Source organism: Octopus sinensis, linkage group LG4 (genome assembly GCF_006345805.1).
Source record: "Octopus sinensis linkage group LG4, ASM634580v1, whole genome shotgun sequence".
Taxonomy (NCBI): Eukaryota; Metazoa; Mollusca; class Cephalopoda; order Octopoda; family Octopodidae; genus Octopus; species Octopus sinensis.
Window position 1 is genome coordinate 64,765,292 of NC_043000.1, and position 17,994 is coordinate 64,783,285.

The 17,994-nt window shown below is 35.2% G+C and overlaps 1 protein-coding gene across 5 annotated transcripts in view; it reads right to left on the reverse strand.

Moving 5' to 3' along the window:
- Positions 1-17,781, reverse strand: part of LOC115210863 (tether containing UBX domain for GLUT4) — a 57,019-nt gene extending 39,238 nt beyond the window's left edge. The window contains exons 1-8 of one of the 5 annotated variants that reach the window (XM_036502081.1): positions 17,578-17,781; positions 8,942-9,000; positions 6,303-6,518; positions 5,826-5,910; positions 4,447-4,520; positions 3,444-3,756; positions 1,711-1,739; positions 732-1,068 (exon numbers count right to left, since the gene is read on the reverse strand). In XM_036502081.1, the coding sequence (XP_036357974.1) occupies positions 732-1,068; positions 1,711-1,739; positions 3,444-3,756; positions 4,447-4,520; positions 5,826-5,910; positions 6,303-6,518; positions 8,942-9,000; positions 17,578-17,643 (1,179 nt within the window). In that variant the 5' untranslated portion in view covers positions 17,644-17,781. Of the gene's footprint in view, positions 1-731; positions 1,069-1,710; positions 1,740-3,443; positions 3,757-4,446; positions 4,521-5,825; positions 5,911-6,302; positions 6,519-8,941; positions 9,001-14,573; positions 14,742-17,577 lie in introns of those variants that run through there. The other 4 variants (XM_036502082.1, XM_029779625.2, XM_036502080.1 and 1 more) reach the window with 4 other exon arrangements.
- Between the last annotated feature and the right edge of the window lie 213 nt (positions 17,782-17,994).

Sequence of the window (17,994 nt, forward strand, 5' to 3'; positions counted from 1 at the left end):
AGTGGTAAATTTAGCATCCACATTTAAATGCAGGTTTGATTTGGAAAGGTCTTCAACACAGGCCCTTCCATGTATTTTAATTTAATATCATTTATCATCAGTGAGGCCTAACATTCTGACCTTACTACATATTCTTCAATATTTTTCTTGTTGGTGTACTGCAGTTTTTCAACATCCACTGTTTTTATCTGTTCTCAGAGACATGCAATACTAATTACTAACATATTTGTCTGGAAGTCTGGAAGAAATGGTTCCAGGGAGAGAGATAACTGGTAGCACAAAAGGAAATACAATATGTGTAGTTCTGCTCTCATAATTACAGCAACATCTCTGTGTAGAAGTTAATCAAGCTGAGGTGAGTTAAAATTATAACAGTTCAGACTATCTGGGAAGAAACATTTCTTACATATTTACATCTACTTCAGATATAAATATTAATTCCTAGAGATAGAATTCAAACTTACTGCAAGTCATTTGTGTTTTTCTGGGAGAAATATTTTATCATTTCCTATCAAGAATATATACTAGATCAATGGAGTTCACATGTAGACTATAAACCACCAATCACATGGCTTGAGTTGCCATTCAACCTGGACTCTGGTTTTGATGCCAATTATGAGCTAATTTTGGTTGTTTGTATGCAAAGCTGGTTGTGTATTTTGTTTGATATGAGAATATGTGCAGGTACATGTATGTATAAAAAGAAGAAAAAAATCAAGTTTCATAATTACTTTTTGCTGCTGTTGTTGTTGTTGTTGAAGTGTAGACGTTCTCTGTTGATCATGCCACATCATTTCCTGTGAAGAAATAAGATTTTCTTCATGCCCTGAGGATTGCACATTTGGTTGAGTCTCTGATACAGAACTATGTTCCCCTTGAGATATTTCCATCATACAATCAGAGGAGCTATCACCAACATCCCTAACAGTTTCCATTTCCTTTTCAGTTTTTCTTTCTCTTAAATGTATGTCTGCTTTCGCTTCCACTTTTATCTTTTTGACAGCTTCCCTGTTGGTGTCCTGTACAATTTCATGATCAGTAGTGCCTTCAGTTTCTCCATGAACTAGCCTACACAGGAAATACAGTGAAGTCAGTTTTAGATTAGAACATAAAATAACTAATCCTAAATAACAAAATTTCTTTCTGTCAAACATATGCAGACAATATCTTCATCATCATCTAAAGACCATTTTCCATAGTGGCATGGGTTGGATGGCTTGACAGAAACTGGCAGGGCTAAGGGCCACACCAAATGCCATAGTCTGTTTTGGTTTAGTTTCTACAGCTGGATGCCCTTAGTAACACCAACCACTTTACAGAGTGTACTGGGTGCTTTTTACGTGGCACCAGCACTCACCCACACCAATGCTTTTTACATGGCATTTTGATTTTAGGATTTTAATTCTGTTCTGGTGGCTATGTCTTCTTGAGTATAGTATGTCAAAATGCTAAATTTTATAATAAAATTCTTATTATTCTTAAGCTACATGTTAGGTAGATTTGAAGCATAAATATAATGTGAAAGTATCCGTGAGTCAAGAAGCTAGAATTCTTAATTATATCATTTAGTTCAGAGCATAGTTTATTGCAGAAGAAATTATAAACTATTAGTAGTATAGCACCTTTAATTTTACAGCCTAGTAATATTTGCAAATATGCATTTATAAAAAATACCTTATATGTAAAAGTTAGTATAAAACCCACACTAACCTCTCATTGGCAAAATTTCTTTCTTGGAGCTGGAAGACACAATATTGTAATAATTAAAAATAAACAGAAAAATATAAAAAAAAAAAGAGGGTAAAAATGGAATTTAGTAGTTTTATAGAAAAGATAATTCCTTTAATTAGAACAAACTAGTCATCTTTGGTATTGCTGCTACAGTGGTAATTTTAACAATTAGGAAAGGTCTTCAACATAGCACTCTTCCATGAATTTCAATTTTATACTGTGCATCATCTGTGAGGACTAATGTTCTGACCTTACTACATATTCTCCACTACTTCTCGTCTGTGTTCTGCAGGTTTTTTTCTACATCCACCAAGAAACATGCAATGCAGATACCAGCACAATTGTCTGGATTTTATACAGAGTAAGTCAAAAGTAGCACTGAGTTTCTGGGAAGTCATGCTTTTGTTGTTTTGCAGATTATTAATTAGTTTTGAAAGTTACTGAATCTGGATCATGTATCATTAATAACTCAACTTGCAGAACAAGAGTTAGGAATCAAAAGCATCTCCCAGTCATACATATCAATCCCAAAACAAGAATTGGGCACTACTTTTGACTCACACTGTATTTAAAGAAATTCAGTAGATGTTTATCATTATCTCAATTCACTCGTCCTCAACTTTACTCAAAAGTTAGTTAACATTACTAATCTAACAATTTGCTCCTTTATAATTGCTGAAGCTCTTCCTCCTATTCAGTGCCTGTTTCTAATGTCTAAAGATGCAGTTCATAGTTTGAACTATTGTAATCTTAACAATAAGTCAGCTCAGATATTGAAATAAGGGCTTGTTTAGCATACCTGACAACTGCTGTACAGAGATGTTATGAAAGAAACTAAGAAACAGATACAGCATCTTGCTATATTCAGGAGGATTCATTCTTGGTTCCCTTCACTATTTTACTTTTTATTCAAGTAAAAAGAGTATATTTTGCACAGGGATATTATAGCACACTTTCTAAAGAAGTTAGGTTTAAAAAAATAACCTAATTGACTTACAGACCATCACTTTTAATATTACAGCCATTGCGTTTCATAACATACTGTCACTTTACATCTGGTTTTTATGCTGGTATGAGATGGATGGGTCATAATGGTCTGAGTGAGTTTTTATTCAGAGTTACATGTCTCCAAATGGGTCAAAGACTATGTGTCACTTGTACATTCTATTTTTGGTAGAGTTTCAATGGAAAGATACTCTTCCTAGCAACCACCACTCAACAATATACTGGAGGCATTTTAATGTAACACTAATAGTAGTAAAGCCACTTTGTATCCAGTAAGGTTGAAGAGTTCTCATTACTATATGTTATCTGTATTCAATGTGATCAAGATGATGAATGAGAGAAAGGGAGAGGGCAAAACAGAAGAACCAGAATGAGAGGGTGAATGAAGAGAAAATATGTTGAGACAAACAGTGAATGGGATGAGAGGGTGATAGAGAGAAGAATGGCAGTTAGATGTTTGCTGGTAAGAGAGAGCTAATCAAAATAGATAAGATATTGGATTATCTGTTCACGGGTCATGGATTGAAACTATCTTGCATGTTTCACGGTGGAACATTTTAATATCTTTTATTAGAAATATGTACTGGATCAATGAGATTCAGACTACAGACCACTAGTCAAAGGCTTTTAACTTGCCATTGAATTTAGGCCCTGGTTCTGAATTTGCTTGTATGCTTATGTCTATGTGCAAGCGGATACATACATACTTTTCGTTGCTGCTGTTGTTTAAATTCTCTCTGTTGATCACGCTGTGCCACATCCTGTGGAGAAGTAAGATGCCCTGAGATCTGCATATTTGGTTGGGCCGCTGAAACAGGTTTAGGTGCCTCTTGAGATATTTCCATCATATCAGAAGAACTATCACCAACATCCCTAACAGCTTGCAATTCTCTTTCATTTTTCTCTTCTCTTAAATGCTTGGCTGCTATCTGATCTAATTTCATCTTCTTGGCAGTTTCTGCATCAATCTTCTGTATAATTTGAGCATAGGTAACATCATCAACTTGTCTGTGAACTAGCCTAGACAGAAAAAAAACAATAAGGTTAATTGTAAAGTAAAGTATAAAATCATTACCCCTTTAAGGTTCATAAAATAATTGTTCTATCAGTCAAATTTGTTGGGACAAACAACAAAATTCTCTATCTGTCAAACATACATACAATATCTTTTACTTGTTTCAATCATTAGACTGCAGCCATGCTGGAGCACCCAAGTACACGTTTTTTTATTTAAAATCTGGTATTTATTCTATCAGTCTCTTGTTGCCAAACCACTTAGTTATGAAGATGTAAACAAACCAACACTGGTTGTCAAATGGTGGTGACACACATACACGGTGACTTTGTTTTGCATGGTAGATTTTTTATAATACATAACATTTAAAGCAAGTATACTATGTCATAAAGAGGATTAGAGTTATTTCATGTCAATATTTATAATAATTTTAAGGTGGCAAGCTGCCATGATCATTAGCATGCTGGGCAGAATGCTAAATAGCATTTCGCCTGTCTTCAGGTTCTGAATTCAGATTCTGCCAATGTCGACTTTGCATTTCATCCTTTTGGGGTCAATAAAATAAGTACCAGTTGAGTACTGGGGTTGAAGCAATCAACTTTATCCTTCCTTGAAATTGTTGGCCTTGTGTCAAAATTTGAGATCAATATTTATAATAATTTTAACAGCTTCAAATATAAATCCTATTTAATTACCGTATAACTGCTTTGCCGCCAGTAAGTCCTAATTTCCGTAAGGGTGTGGTTTTCAAAGCAATTTCTCCAATAATCTAAACAGTAAGAAAAATTTAAATACAAATTATAATCATTAAAATGTATTTCTTAAAGGAAAGAGTTTGAATCAATTGTGTGGTAATATCAAAGAAATAATATTCTATTATTCCTTTACCAGTTTTAGTCATTGGACTGTGGTCATGTTGAAGCACAATCTTCTAAGATTTTAGTTGATTTTATCAACCCCAGTATTTATTTTATTTATCTTGAAGGAAGTCCATTATTTACTTTTGATGGATATTTGTGCTCATCTTGTTTGTTGTTAACACGTTTCGGCTGATATATTCTCCAGCCTTCATCAGGTGTTTTGGGGAAATTTCGAACCTGGGTTCTCATTCCTAAGGTATGTTTCGATGTTATTATTATAATTAGTATTACTACTATTCAGGTCACTGCCTGAATAATAACAACAACAACATCGAAAAATACCTTAGGAATGGGAACCCAGGTTCGAAATAAATACTTTGTGGTATTTGTTGTGGCTCTTTACATTCTGAACTCAAATCCCACCGAGGTCAGAGAAAATACACTACCAGTAGAGTACTGGAGTCAAGGGTATCAACTAACCCTCCCCACAAAATTGTTGGCCTTGTCCTATGTTAGAAACAGTTATTATTATTATTATTATATTATTATTATTATTATTATCATCAATGTGGTGAGCTGGCAGAAACATGCCAGACAAAATACTTAGTAGCAGGTGATCTGTCTTTATGCCCCAAGTTCAAATTCCACTGAGACTGACTTAACTTTACATCCTTTCAAGGTTGATGAAATAAGTACCAGTTGAGCACAAAATTTGAGGTCTTGACCCTATAAAAGAAAGGGTCATTATTTGACTAAAGCAAAAAAGGTGGTGTTGTGGACGAGGCTGAAAGGACTGAAGACAAACACTTTCCTCTTTGGCCAAGCCCTCATCAACTTTTTCAGGTTCCACTTGAAAAAGGAAAGTGAGCATGAATGTGGCAAAAATGGCTCATGTGAACGGGCCTTCTCTGAACATTCACTTGTAAGCTGGAGCGGTTGAGTGGAAGAAGAGTGCCTGCCTGAGGTACTCTTGGTGGTCGGGGTGACCAAGATGCGTGAGGTGCCTTGGTTGGTCCTGGGTGGAACACCCCCGTTGGGGACTTTTGTTGTTGATTGTCATTGTTACTTTATTTTTTAGCCGATTTTTGTGTTAAACCCTAAATGTCCCTTCTTTTGTATTGTCCCTGTTTGCTTTTGTGCTTGGCCCTTGTGGCCAATAAAAAAGTGATTATTATTATTATCATTATTATTAAGTGAAATAAAACTTCACTAACCTCTTCCCTCATATATATACAAATAGGGTGCACACATGTTGAGCCGCTTGTATCAACTTCTGTTGTTAAAAGTGGTTGCAAAGAGCTGTAGGTGAAATAAATGAATATACAAAAACATGTAGATTGTAATGGACTTTGTGAATTATTAAATTAGACAGAAAATTATTTTATACAAAACAAGAGGTTTTATGAGAAATAAGTAAAAAGCATTGACGTACCCAGCATTGCTTGGGTATTAAATACTCAGCAATGGTCTTAAATAAGGGAATGCATACACAAGACAACAAAAATGAGAGCATGTATTTTACAGAGACAATAAAAAAGGAGGGCTTGTTCTATAAACAAGTGAATTGAGTGTACATATATAAAGATAACCAAAATAAGAGTGTGTATTTGCAGAAAACAAAGGAACCAAAAGACAAACTATCAACAGTATCATTGTCAGTGGTATGTTTCAAAACAATTGGATGTACTCACCTGTCTGCTTCCTTCTGCCAGTGTTGTAATATTTCCCATAATGTTACTTGAGGCAGAAAACTTTTCTGAAGTCGTGTACCATCAGACAATTGTAAGGCAACTATTATCTCAGATTCTTTTCGTGGTGTTGCTGCTTTCACTAATTCTAGCTTAGCATTGTTTGTTAAATTTAAATAGCGAATGGACAATGTTAAATCAAGGACTGTTCGGCCATGCCTGAAAATTTACAAGAAAGAAAATTAAAAAGAAACTCATTGTAACCATAATATCATGAAGACACAACAGTAACCTCTAATCTTTTAAGAGATATTCGATGCATGCAATATCCTCAATTGTGATTCTACTTGTATAAAAATATAAATAAAAAACTTGCTCTATAAAAGCTTATTTTATGGGATTTAACAACATCAACAAATAAAAAATTCTATGACAGTTTTGTTTCTTTAGTTCCTGTTGAAACAAATACTAATTAGGCATAATACTTTGGTGATATGCCATGCTTGTATAGACCTGTCAAGCCAAGTGAGATTGTAGTTGTGGCTGATGTTGGGGTCATAACAGTGGCACATAAAAAACACCCACTACACACTTGGAGATGTTGATGTTAGGAAGGGCATCCGACTGTAGAGACCTTGCCAAATCAGACTGGAACCCGTTTACAAATTTTCAGTCAAACTGTTCAACCCATGCCAGCATGGAAAGCAGATGTTAAATGATGATGGTTTTATTATTTCTACTTTTGCATAAGGGACAAAAGTCACCCACAGTGAGATTTGGATTAATAGAAAATGTGAAGCAATTAGGGATTGGTTACATCTAAATACTGTAAGGCATGTAGTGGTAAAGAAAATGATAATTTAACTTGCTACATTTGAGTTCTTTTGCAGACAATACATAGAGGATGTTATCAAACATACCCTTTTTTTTTATGATGATAGAATTTTGTTTGAGGGAAATTTGATAACTATTTCAAGCAAGTCATGTGGCTACAAAGGTTGGATTGACAGAGTAAGAAGTTTAGATAAGTAAATGTAAACTTGAGAAGTAGATTGAACTCAAATAACTGGGTAAGAGGCTGTAGTTGTTGTTCAGCCCCAAGCCAGTCCAATTGAACAAACTTATCAAATGCACTCAAATGATTTGCTTACTTACAAGGTTTTAATTCAACAGCGGCCATTTATTTTCAATATATTTTTTTTACAACCAATGTTAACAGAAGCAAATTAGCTGTTTATTTTGCACCAGGACAGAACCTGGTAGAGACATGTCTAATACATGAGTAGGAAGTGATGAACTAGGAGTAAAACCAAATAAAGAAGCTGCTGCAATACTGTTTTTCAGTTACATCAAGACATTAAAATAGAAAATTACTTATCTTTTACTTTTGTCAGTTACTGGACAGCAGCCATACTGTTGAAGGATTTTAGTTGAACAAATTTCACCTCAGTAGCTGTTTTTTTTTTAAAAGTCTGATACTTATTTTATTAATCTCTTTTATCAAACTGCTAAATTATGAGGGTGTAAACAAACCAACACCAGTTGTCAAGAAGTGATGGGGATAGCCATACACATATATGATGGGCTTCCACACAGTTTCCATCCACCAAATTTATTCACAAGGCATTGGTTGGCATGGGTCTATAGTAGAAGACACTTGCACAAGGTGCCATTCTGTGGGACTGAACCCAAAGCCTTGCAAAGCCAACTTCTTAATCACACAGTCATGTCTGTTTATTTTTGTTTACTTTCAAACAAGAGTGCTGCAATTTCACCAAAACCATTTCTCTCTTTTGAATAATACACAATCAACTTAATGTAATATTGAAGTTCCTTGGAACACCCAAATCATAGCTGCAATCTCTCAAAGTTTGCCAAAATATTGCTTTTTCTAAAAATGTAAGTTTAGAACAATAATTCAGTCACATTGAATTTACATTTTTCCTACAGTTGAATGCATGCTTTACTCCACAGTAGAATTACATAAGATTGCCAGAGTGTCATATTATCAAGTGCCCTCACTTCCCTGGGATCAACATTACAAACAAATCTTTTCATGTAGCCTATTTATCTAAGCTGGAGTTTACCAGCTCTTTGTGAATTAGGTTCTATATACTCTGTAATACACTAACCAATGTGTTCTTTCCTCTTTTTAAGGTGATAAGACATGATTTGGGGAAGATTTGACTGCTATTTCTATCAAGGAGAGCACCTATGTAGAGATTCCTTCATCGATTAACCTTAGTATTAATGCTTTGGTTGGTGGAAAAAAAAAAGGATAGATGAGAGCAATGGAATGGACTGATTTAAAAGGCTGGCAGATGCTGAAGTGAAACTTGGAGACATAACAAAGCAAAGAAAAAGTGTTAATAGTGATGAACTACAACAATAATTATTACTTCATTAAATTCAATGTGTTGTAAAAGAAGAGAATTACAATCTTTTGGAAAGAAACAGGCTGAGACATATCATAAATTAGATAGGATCTTTCTACAATTCAAGTAGATAATAACAGTGACTTAGATCTTAGAAGTTTGTGTCACATAGCAGAAAAAATGGTTCTTAGCAAACTGGTTTAATAATATATTATCAGAAACAAATTGTTAATGACAATGAAGATGATTATAATGTAAAGAACTTACATGAGAGAATAATCTTCAGGTGGTAAAAACCCTTGTTTTTTACAGCAGTCTTCTAATATCTTTAAATAGAAAAAAATAATAGTAATGACATTATAACATTAGATCATCATCATTTAACGTCTGCTTTCCATGCTGGCATGGGTTGGATGGCTTGACTGAGAACTGGTAAGCTGGAAGGCTGCACCAGGCTCCAATCTAATTTGGCATGGTTTCTACAGCTGGATGCCCTTCCTAATGCCAACCATTATGAGAGTGTAGTGAGTGCTTTTTTGTGCCACTCAGACAGCCAGAACTATGATTTCACTTGGTTCAACAGGTCTTCACAAGCATGGCATATCACCTGACAACTGAAGGGTGCTTTTAAATGGGTCAGTTATTTGACACTGGCATTGGCCGATCTCACTTGGCTTGCTGGGTCTTCTCAAGTGTGGCACGTCTCCAAAGGTCTCAGTTGCTTGTCATTGCTTCTGTGAGGCCCAACGTTTGAAGGTCGTGCTTCACTATCTCATCCCATGTCTTCCTGGGTCTACCTCTTCCACAAGTTCCCTCCACTGTTAGAGTGACACTTCTTCATACAGCTGTCCTCATCCATACGCATCACATGACCATGCCAGTGCAGTTGTCTCCCTTGCACATCACATCTGATGCTTCTTATGTCCAACTTTTCATTCAGGATGCTTACACTCTGTCGTGTATGCACATTGACATTACACATCCAGCAGTGCATACTAGTTCCATTTTTTTAAAGCCAATGCATGTCCTCAGCAGTTACAGCCCATGTTTCCCTGCCGTGTAGCACGGCTGTTCGCACACAGGCATCATACAATCTATCTTTCACTCTGAGCGAGAGACCCTCTGTTACCAGCAGAGGTAGGAACTCTCTGAACTTTGCCCAAGCTATTCTTATTAGGGCAGCTACGCTCTCAGAGAATCCAGCCTGACTCCTGATATGGTCACCTAGGTAATGGAAGCTATCAACTACTTCTAGTTTTTCCCCTTGGCATGGGATGGAATCTGTTTTCTGTACATTTTTGGTGTTTATTGCACTTGCGCTTCTTCTACACACAAAAACTATCTTCCTAGTTAACCTTTCTTTGATATTGTTGCACTTCTTATGTGTCCATAGCTTATACCAGGTACACCTTATGGAGTTTCTACCTATGCCTTTTCTACAGATCGAGCAGGACCATCTATCTGAAGGGATTTGTGATTTGTCCACCTTCCTACTTACTAAGACTTGGGTTTTTGCTAGGTTAACTCTAAGGCCCTTCGATTCTAGACCTTGCTTCCACACCTGAAACTTCTTTTCTAGTTCTGGTAGTGACTCAGCTATTAGCAACATCATCAGCATAGAGGAGTTCCCAGGGGTAGCCTGTCTTGAATTCAAGACAGGCTGCCTGGAGGACTATGATGAACAAAAGGGGACCGAGGACTGATCATTGGTGAACCTCTACTTTTACTCTGAATTCTTCAATGTACATGTCGCCAACACTCACTTTACTGATAACATCCCTGTACATGGCTAGTACAGCTCTCACCAACCACTCGTCTATCCTAGTTTCCACATTGATGATCAGATAAGGGATTAGGGGACCCTGTCAAAGGCTTTCCCCATGTCAACAAAATCCAAGTACAGAGGTTTATCTTTGGCCAGGTATTTCTCCTGCAGCTGTCTTACCAGAAATATAGCATCAGTGGTGCTTCTCCATAGCACAAACCCAAACTGCATCTCATCTCTCTCCCTAATTAGTTGGGCCGTGACCCTCTCTTTGACTTTCACCACCGGATCAATCAATATGATACCTTTGTAATTATTTCTAAGTTATCACCATTACCTTTGTAGCAGTTGACTATGGTGCTTCTACACAAGTCACTGGGTAGGACTCCTTTGTGTATCATCTGGTTAACTAGTCTATAGCCTACACCACCAGATATTTTAAGCATCTCAGCAGTGATTCCTGTTGGGCCAGGGCTTTCCCAGTCTTCATACCCTTAATTGCTTTTTCTACCAAGGTACTGTCAATTTGGATAGCTGGTCCCTCTGCTGGGTTGACATTTGGTGGACTTTCTTTCTCCCATGCATTCTCTTCATTTAGCAACCTTTCATAGTGGCATTTCCGAGTCTCTCTCTTTGCAACATCATTAAATGCAAGTGAGTCATCATCATAAATGTGATAAACCAGTAATTATAAATTTAAAACATAAATGTTTCCTCATTGTAGCATTGAATATTTTATAATTATTTTATGTTAAATTACTAACAGTAGAATTATGTAAGACCAGCAGAATCTTGTTTTATCCAGTGCCTTTGTTTTCCAAGAAGTATTGTTGAAATCCCAATGGCTTAAATGAATATATTTTATCACTGCCTTCTAGAATTTGATACAACCACTTTATAATGTAATATTTAATTTTACACATACAACAGGAAAGCCTTGATAACTTTATCTTAATTTTTTCAACATTGTGAAATCACTTTTTGACTGGATTTCCAAAACATGCTTGGTTATCAAAAGTGATCCAAAGCTCAAAATGGTGATGGAGTGAAGTAATCTCTTAACACCATGTTTTAATTCAGTATAGAAAAAGTTGTCATACAGTCTCAACAAGCTATATTACAAGCTACTGAATAAAAAAACAAAACAAAAAAACAACTTAATAACACTGAATAAAACTGCAAACATTTGGCTATGCTAGAGTCTCTTTTAAGCAAATGAACATATACAGTAACAATGATAATAAAATAAGTTTGGAAACATAAGATCATCGTGACATATCAAACCCTCATTCGGCGATCTTACGGTACAAGTACCATAACTGCCAATTATAAACCCACGTGGGTTTGTTTACATTTCTAAAGAAAAAAGAAACCCTTTTCCCCCACCCCTAACCCCACATATATATATATTAAGAAAACTTTACGGAAAGTGACAATCTTCTTCTTCAAATGTAAACAAACAGACTTGGCAGCTATGGTACTTGTACCGAAAGATGCCCCTTCATTCCATTACAGTTGCAACAAATAATTCTATCGCATCAAAATAAAAAAAATCCTGATCTGTTTGAACACTTATGACATGCCTATGAATTTGAGATGTTATTTGTTTTAATTACAAACGTTTTGCTATTTCTTGTAAATACGTTGTTTTGTTCTGCAGAGAATATGGTATCAGGTGGTCTATAATTATCTTGAATTGTTCTGATAGTTCTAACAATAATGTGAGACCATGACAGTTTCATGCATACTTGCCTGTAGTGAAATAGCTCACTCTTTAATTTTATAAAATGACTTTGTTGGTTGACAACTGAAATTATGGATTACAACATTGAAGCCTCAATGCATCAACTGTAGTATTTGCTAATACTTGAAAGACTTAAAAAGGTCAATAATATAGTTAGTACTATAGTCAGGAAAATGATATACCCTTAAATAAGCAAATATAATTTGTAAGCTCGTAACTTTTAGGAGCTCAAACTTGCAAATTACGATGTAATGATGTCAATTTGACTAGGTTTTTTTAAAACATTTATATTTCATTGAAAGCTAATTTCAAGATTTATTCAGTTATTCTAAAGTTAGAAAGGATTTCCATAGTGTGATGGTCCTAAGATTGAAGGATCAAATTTAATGTTTTACAGACAGAAAAAACAAGAGTATGCATAGCAAGAGATAGAGTGGTGATTCAATGGATCTGTTTGACTGTTAGCAGTCAGCAGTTTCTGAAGAACATTCTATCAATGGCAAGAATATCTTTCCACTAGATATATTCCACAAAACTATATCATTTATTACACATCTCACAATAGGCTAAACACTGATCCATAACAAAGAAAACACAGAAAGTATGACTTATCACCATAGTCACAATGTTAGATAATAAAATACCCATACTTTCCTAAATACTATTAAGTCTAAAGCTAAAATAGTTAAGTATTATGAATGGAATTTGGAATAATGATGGTGTGGGAGTAATCAAAACTGCTGGAATGAGACGAGAAATTTCTTTTAAATAAGACTTTATCTAAATAAAACATCGGTTATTAATTATTATTTATTGTTTTCGATTAACTTATTTCAAATTTAAAATATTGGTAGTCATCAACTACAATTAATTGAATATTTACAACTCAACCTTTTATAAAATCCACCTCACAATACATTGTTTATAATACTGCATTCAAATAGGTTTTATTATGGTTCAAATCTTTTCGTAAAAAAACAATTGATTCAATATTTATGACTTAAAATTTCATCGGCTCTCGGAAAACAGTAGTCATTTAACATTGTGTGCGAATACTTTCTTTTAATTTTTCTTAGTTAACAACTGAATTAATTTTATACATACGAAGCCCAAACGACGAGAAATTTCTAAATTTTGTGAGCATTTTTGATTACCGCCCTTGATTCTTAAATGCATGCTCAAGTATACGAGCGCCTAAATGCAATTAAGTGAAATGATATACCAGTATATCAACAGAACAACATATTTAGTTCAACCTAATAAAAATGACTACGCCAATAGTGGTGAAGGTAGTTAAATCTACTAGAGTTAGGGTACTAGATATGGGCTTCATATAGTGATTCAAAAATACATAGCGTTTTCCCCAAGCATATAGGGATTTGAACACAGCACTACGAGATCACGAAATATTCGTTAATTTTACACTTCGGCTTGTACAGAGAACTAATTCACTCTTCGTACTTGCTGAGTGCTCGGTGTAATCTTGCGTTTTGATTACAGTTACAAAAGTAGCGCTCCTGTCACGTTATGAACCTCAGTTGTTTCGATTCAGCAAATCCTAGACAAAGAATATAAATCCGCACGAACAATGTGCTTGAAAAGCATAATACGCGCACATTAATAAATCAATTAAACTATGAACTAATAGTTCAATTAAACCATTAGTTAACTTTCAATTTCAAATTAAGATTGGCCTATACTCGTGTTTAAATATCACTGTTGAAATTTTTATCACCCAAAATAATATTAAGCGATTAATAGGTGAAAATATTATATTTCAACTTCAGCGGTTAAAATATATTTTAGAGGTGTTAACTATTCAGTGTCACCTTTGCAAGCTTTCGTTTTCCTTTTCTTATGACCAAAAGATCAGCAAATTTTTATGTATAGAAAGAAAAGTGTATATTCTTTTCTACGCACAAGACCCGAAATTTTGGGGAAGTGGGGGGGGGGGGCAGTCGATTAGATCGATCCCAATACGCAACTGGTACTTAATTTATCGACCCCGAAAGGTGGAAAGGCAAAGTCAACCTCGGCGGAAGGAAGGTTTATATTAAAAAGGAACTGTTAGTGTTATTTTGCTACGAGAGTAATGAAGTAAAACATGTGGAGGTTCATAACAATTCTTGCTTCTTTTATAATATATTACTTTCATATATGAAAACATGCTGAGGTTCTGGTTGTGACAACTGTATCACAAGCTAGAAGTCGAAAACATATAACATATATATATATAAAATATAAATTAGAGATAAAACCACTATTATGCAACTCAAACAATGACTGGGCGAATAATTACAATAACTCGTCTGCCTTATGCTATATTCCGGTGAAGTAAACGTGAACAGAAATAATCAGACGCAAAATAGCAATACAATACATGACTCAACCTGAAGTAAAGTGGTGTTGAAGTTTGTCTTAATATTTTGTCTTCTTCCATTTGGACACAGTATTTGAATATTAAACGCCATATTGGCAATCGAAACGGTGTCACCACTGTAAGTTCTCCTTCAATTATATGTCACGGAGGATAACACTGATACGCTGGGTAATGTTTATATATAACGGCATAATATCAAAAATAAAATAACTTCATCTCTCTCTCTCTCTCCCCAGTATTGCTCTCTCAAACAACCTTGATAACTACCAAGATATAGCTGCAGCAACTTTTTACGTTTTTTTTCCTTTTACTACTTGCTGGGCATTTGTCATTTGCTCATTTCTTTGGTCTTTCTCTCACATACCTCAGCCAATCCATAAAGAAGCAGTTTCTGTTTCTCTCTCTTCCACAAATCACTGATTCGCTATCTATCTGTCTGTCTGTCTACTAAAATTGTGTTATTGTTTGCTTGAGATCATGTCTGTAATTTAATACAGCCAAATCAGCACATAATGGGAAAATATTCTGAAAGTAAAGTAGTCCTGAAATGCGAATACAAACGGAATAAAACAAATTTCACGTAAATCGGACCACAAAGTGCTGAGATACGCGGGCTTTGGGGGTTTGTTTCCACAAATTTAAGCAGTAAAACCTGGAGTTATTGCCCTTCCTGTGAACACCTGGATAGTTTTGTTGGCATAAATACAGATGTGTACCCCACTAATTTTGTGACCTCATGACTTTCAAAAAATTGATACATTTTAACAAAATTTTCAACAAAGAGCGCTTAGATGCTGTGGATTCAGAACATATAGGGGTTTATGAGAAAGAATTTTTCCGAAAGGATGGTGAGAGGAGTTTTGGAAAATTCACATGGTCCAACTTTTCCCCCTCATAACTTTCAGAAAAACGAATTTCTTTAAATGACATTCTATACAAATACCTTTCAAACAGCATAGATAACGATTATAAAGAAATTTGTGGAGAAATTTTTTCTGATTGGGTGGGAAGAGGAGTTTTGAGAAAATGGATCACGGTTAATAATGTTCTTCTTAAATTCAATACCAACCAAGTAAAACATCATGGCTCTAGTTAGAAACCCATGACATAACATCTATAGTAGAAACAACAGACACTGTCATCTCATCTTCTGGTCTCAAATAATTCTCTAAGTTCCCCATACTTTTTGCCGATCCTTTTATGTATCCATTCTATATTGCTTTTATAAGGCACCATCAACTCAACAATCAAGCTTTATTTTGTCAAGTCATGTAATGTCATAACGTTAAAGCATTACTTTGATATTACAATATGGTATATGAATACAAATGCTCCTTTCACACACATCCTACAAAACTCTGGGCATTGGTTTTCTTATATGTATGTTCCTGCTTTGTCCTTTTTGCCCCCTGTCTTGTGGAAAACAAAAGTATGTGACAAGGTGTTTTACTACATTGGTAATGATGCTCAGGATGTGGTAATACCATCAGGCATAACATGCAAAGATGATTTTTATGATGCCATGTATTATGTGGTCTGCTTCTCAAAAAAAAAGAAGAAAAAGGAAAAACTCATTGCCTGTGCCTGCTATACATAGTCATTTGATGTGCTAGAAGTCAGATATTTCTCAAATCACATTTTACCATCTTAAAAAGGAAGGAGATATTAGATAATGCACCAGCATAGCTAGAGTTTGTCCCCAGGCCCCTACAAAATATACATATTGCCTATAGCAGACCCAAAAGTGATGCTGCTCTCATAAAAGTGCTGCTTGGGGTGGACAACTCCTTTGCAACCACCTCTAGCTATGCTAGTGAGACGATAGAGGTGATTGTCACAATTTGAATGTGTTTCATCATGTGTTTGCTCAATCAGATTTGACCAGGGGCTAAAGAACAACAATAGAAGCAGGATGGGAATTCCAGGAGACTGAAATTGCATTATGGCGAAGAATGATTGCGAAAATTTTTAGTGCAGTGTTTGGGGCTGAAAAAAGGAAGAGATGAGTATATGAAATAGGTTGGGAGCAGGTGGTGTGCAACATGCTAACTCAGAAGAATAGAAGCAATTGTAGTATAAGGGGAGAAAGGAGAGCAGTGTAATTGTGAGATTGTGATATTGGTAAGCTACTAAAGCTTACACATTGAGTTTAGATTCCCTTTCGGAATTTTGTTATATCTCTGATGAGAAAACATTATTCTATGTTATTTATTCAATCTATGTTGAGGATAAGTAGCAAATCTACTGAGAATATTACCAACAACAGATTGACACTCTATCAAAGGCAGATTATGTCATCTGCTTAGTTTCTTCATAAATGAAATGGAAGTAATAAGATCTTAAGTCTCCTTGTGTTTATGTCATAGAGATTTTAACATGGTTCAACAACACAACTGCACAATAAATGGACTTATTCAGAATATTAAAGAAAATAAGCCTTTCTTGCATATACTTGCCAAGTTTTACCATGTAAAAAGCATACAGTACACTCTGAAATGTGGTTTGCATTAAGAAGGGCAGCCAGCCATAGAAACTATGCAAAAGCAGTAGAGCTGGGGCAGTTTTCTGTTTCATCATCTCCTGTCAAACCATGCAGCCCATGCCAGCATAGAAAACAGATGTTGAATGGTGATGATAATGCATGATCAAAAGCAAGACGACAATGCTGTATATCATGTTGCTTTTGACAACTGTACAACATAATGATGTTGAATTGAAAAAGAGATGGCTGTGGCTAATGAAAGCTACAGAACAGTGCAAAGAAAAAAATTACCATTTTTATATTATGTAGGCATGAACCTGAGGATTATAAAGCTAACAGGGATGGCTATTGAATGAGTGTTTCTCTTAGATATTGTCCAATGTAAATTTCTTCCATAAACAGAGATATAAAGTGAGAAATATATAAAATTGGAAAGACACACACACACACAAAAGCTTTTAAAGTAACAATGTCATCACAAATATATTTGTATCTTAAATGTCTAGAAATATGACCATTATTAGAATCATACCATTATATCCATTTTATAATAGTATATTTCTGTGCTTGATTGGTATTCAAGTTGTGAGTGCTCCATCTTTTTATCATATGTGTGTTAAGTGCAGGATTAGTTTAACCAATATATCAATCCATTTTGTAGACTGTAGAGTAAAATATTAAAGAGATTTGGGTACTAATTGTAGCATATACAATGGTTTCAAATTACATTGCCCCGGTAATCTTTTTATCGGCTCCGTTAGGATGAAAGGCAACGTCGAGCTCGGCGGAATTTGAACTCAGAACGTGAATACGGGCGAAATATCGCTAACTATTTCGTCCAGCGTGCTAACCATTCTGCCTAATTGTAGTATATACGAGGGGCGTTCAATAAGTAATGCCCCTGACCCACTTGCAGTTGTTTGATCTAGCTGAAATTTTGCATATGCAC